General features: G+C 35.2%; 1 protein-coding gene across 2 annotated transcripts in view; it reads left to right on the top strand.

Moving 5' to 3' along the window:
• Positions 1-2701, top strand: part of LOC310719926 (zinc-binding protein A33-like) — a 4501-nt gene extending 1800 nt beyond the window's left edge. For both annotated transcript variants that reach the window (XM_083530118.1, XM_083530117.1), the window contains exons 3-6: positions 1-69; positions 496-518; positions 1166-1284; positions 1753-2701. The exon at positions 1-69 is cut by the window's left edge and continues 162 nt beyond it. In XM_083530118.1, the coding sequence (XP_083386244.1) occupies positions 1-69; positions 496-518; positions 1166-1284; positions 1753-2291 (750 nt within the window). In that variant the 3' untranslated portion in view covers positions 2292-2701. The remainder of the gene's footprint in view (positions 70-495; positions 519-1165; positions 1285-1752) is intronic.
• The last annotated feature ends 354 nt before the right edge of the window (positions 2702-3055 follow it).

The following is a 3055-nucleotide window of genomic DNA, read 5'->3' as shown; positions in this document are numbered from 1 at the left end:
TCATCACTTGCAAAACTGATCAGAGCCATAGAAAAGGATATGTGGACTGAAGATGTCTTATTCGTACAGGTACATGATACCCGAATGTGCTCTAGAGTCTGTTGTTGTGAGTACTGGAACATTTCATTCAGTTAACAAAGCTTGCAGAAAATCTGAAACTGTGTTTTCTCTTCGCACTCAATTGTGCTTTATTACACAGTTCTATTGGGCATTTAATTATTAGGTAATGTGTACAACCATGGAGACAGGAAGCTCACAGAGGTTTGCTACACATCTCTACACTTTTGCATTGCTTGATAAGTAGTAAAATAATTAAAACTAAAAATCTCTGCTGTTTACTGTGTAGGATACTACGCTGTATATTCCATTACGTTACTTTTTTTCGTTAAACAAGAAGAAGAGAATATAGATTAGGCATTTAGTTAAATTTTCTATAATTATGACCTAATTCCAAGTAACCCTGCATATATATTTATTTATATTTTTCCCCCACAGAACTTTGAGTCATCAATGACTAGGTAAGTCATTTCCTGCTTTTTTTCTCTCTGTGGTTCTGTTTTTCTTGATCTTGACAAAGAAAATAAATAAGAAAAGACATGATCCAACAGGAATAAAAAGTTACTAAAGTACTTTATTTAATTATGCAATGAAACTTTTGGGGTATTACCTTATAAAAATATAATGATGTGGCTCATAAAAGCAGAAACTGATTATTTACCAATAAAAACACTTTGACGCATGTCGTATTTTTTTATTTTATAGCACAGCAATTAGACAAAACACAATATACTTTTATCCATTTATAGCTGCATTTAATGCTCGTAAAAAACTTTTCCTTGTCATTCTCTTCACCAGCTTATCATTTTTGTACTGATTCTTTAATGCACAGTTATTAATTTCACAAAGCACCGACACTGGAGACTTCTTCTGTTAATGTCACTTAAAAGTCTCCTCACAACAATTTCCATAACAATAACAACCAAACAATAAACTAAACACTTTATTTAATAGAACTATGCATTTGTTGTATACAGTTTTATTTAGGTTCACCGATAATGTAGTTTTTCTCACTTAGGATTTCACCAAAAGATTTACATTATTTTTACGTTTGCATGATGTTAGTTTGGAAACTCAGCACCATACTGACTTTTGGATGTTGTTCTAGAGCTCAGTGCTCTTTGCAGGATCCACAGATGGTTTCAGGAGCACTGATTGATGAAGCAAAGCACTTGGGCAACCTGCAATTTAGAGTTTGGGAGAAAATGAAGAGCATTGTGCAGTACAGTAAGTCTGATACCTACTTATGATTAAGGGAAATCAGAAAGGTAACAAAGAAAAAGAAAATGGAATAGCATGTTTTTACTGATACTGAACAACAAACTTTTTCCTGTGAAGGGCCAAAAATAATAATGTATAGTACAATGAGAAACAATCCAGTTTATTGTACAATAGAGTTCAATGCCTGATACAGATATTCCGTGACCTTCTTAGATACATGAATCTTGACATGAATAACTCTTCTAATATATGACATGGCAGGCCAAAACAAAAATCACCACAAGCCAACTTGGCCTATGAGCCCTGGTTTGTGCATCTCTGATCTAGATAATATTTATGAACTTATATCTTACACACATTATTGAAAGAAACATGGCTTGTTAAACTTCAGAAAATTGCAAAATGTATGAACATATATAATCATGTATGCACTGCATCTCCTTTATTGCTCCTCTCTATGATCTGTGTCATTAGGTCCCATCATTCTAGACCCCAACACTGCACACATGTCCCTTGAACTGTCTGAAGATCTGACCAGCATGACATTTGATGAAACAGAAGATATGACGCACATTCCTGATAACCCTGAAAGGTTCGAATCAAGTGCGTGTGTCCTCAGCTCTGAGGGTTTTAACTCAGGAAGCCATTGCTGGGACGTCGAGGTTGGGAATAGTAGTTTGTGGGAGGTGGGAATAACCACAGAGTCCAATCCAAAAACCGGGCTGTTTTATAACGGGGTCTGGAGTGTGGAGTATAATTGCGGCTTTTACACTCGCTCGCCTTGTCGGCCAAAGTCTCCATTCTCTGCCGAGGGAGGACTCCAGAAAATCAGAATACAGCTGGACTGGGACAAAGGACAGGTGTCCTTCTCGGATCCTCTCAATGAGACAGATATCAAAATCTTCAATCACACATTTACAGAGAAAGTCTATCCATTTTTCTGGAGTCACATGAAGAACTCCCCTGTTAAGATTTTACCCCTGACGATTGTACCCATGACAGTTCTTGAGTGAATAAAGTAAAATCAGAATAAGGGCCCTGTATAATTTGTTTAGCTATAGAGGAACATGTGTGCATGCCTTTATCAATCTAAGAGCAAGAATGAGTGCTAATGATTTTTTGTGATTTGTTATTTTATACAAAAAACTATCATAAAATGGGTTTAAATTTAAAGCAGTACATTCATGCATTAATTCCTCCTTTTTCTTTATTTTCTTCGATTTCTTTTAGAATGTCTTTTACACATGTTTTAAGTGTAAAATAGTTCACAGTTGAATTTTGTCTAACAAAGTTGTTCTAATTATTGTTCTAATTCATTGCAATTTAATATTGTATTGTAATGATGTAATTGTGATTCAATTTGACTTTTTTTTTAAACTTAAGATAAAATTGTATAAACAATAAATTGATTTTTGCACTTAAATTAAAATATTATGTCTGAATTTATGTATGCATATTTAATTATCTTTGAGGAGTAAAGGGAGAAAATAATTTTTTCCCCTTTGTTGACAAATTGTAAAATTTTGTCACAATTGTGTGTGTGTGTGTGTGTGTGTGTGTGTGTGTGTGTGTGTGTGTGTGTGTGTGTGTGTGTGTGTGTGTGTGTGTGTGTGTGTGTGTGCATGTGCATGTGCATAAATTCATGTGCTAGTTTGATGTGTGTCTATGGGATCATGTAGCCACAAGAGCATTAATGAGAGCAGGCACTGATGAGGCACTGGGGTAAGGGGTCTGGGGTACAGTCCATGTTCCAGTTCATTAAGATGTTTAGTGAGGC

The sequence above is a fragment of the Silurus aristotelis genome (assembly GCF_946808225.1).
Source record: "Silurus aristotelis genome assembly, chromosome: 25".
NCBI lineage: Eukaryota > Metazoa > Chordata > Actinopteri > Siluriformes > Siluridae > Silurus > Silurus aristotelis.
This window is presented reverse-complemented; position numbering and strand designations above follow the sequence as displayed.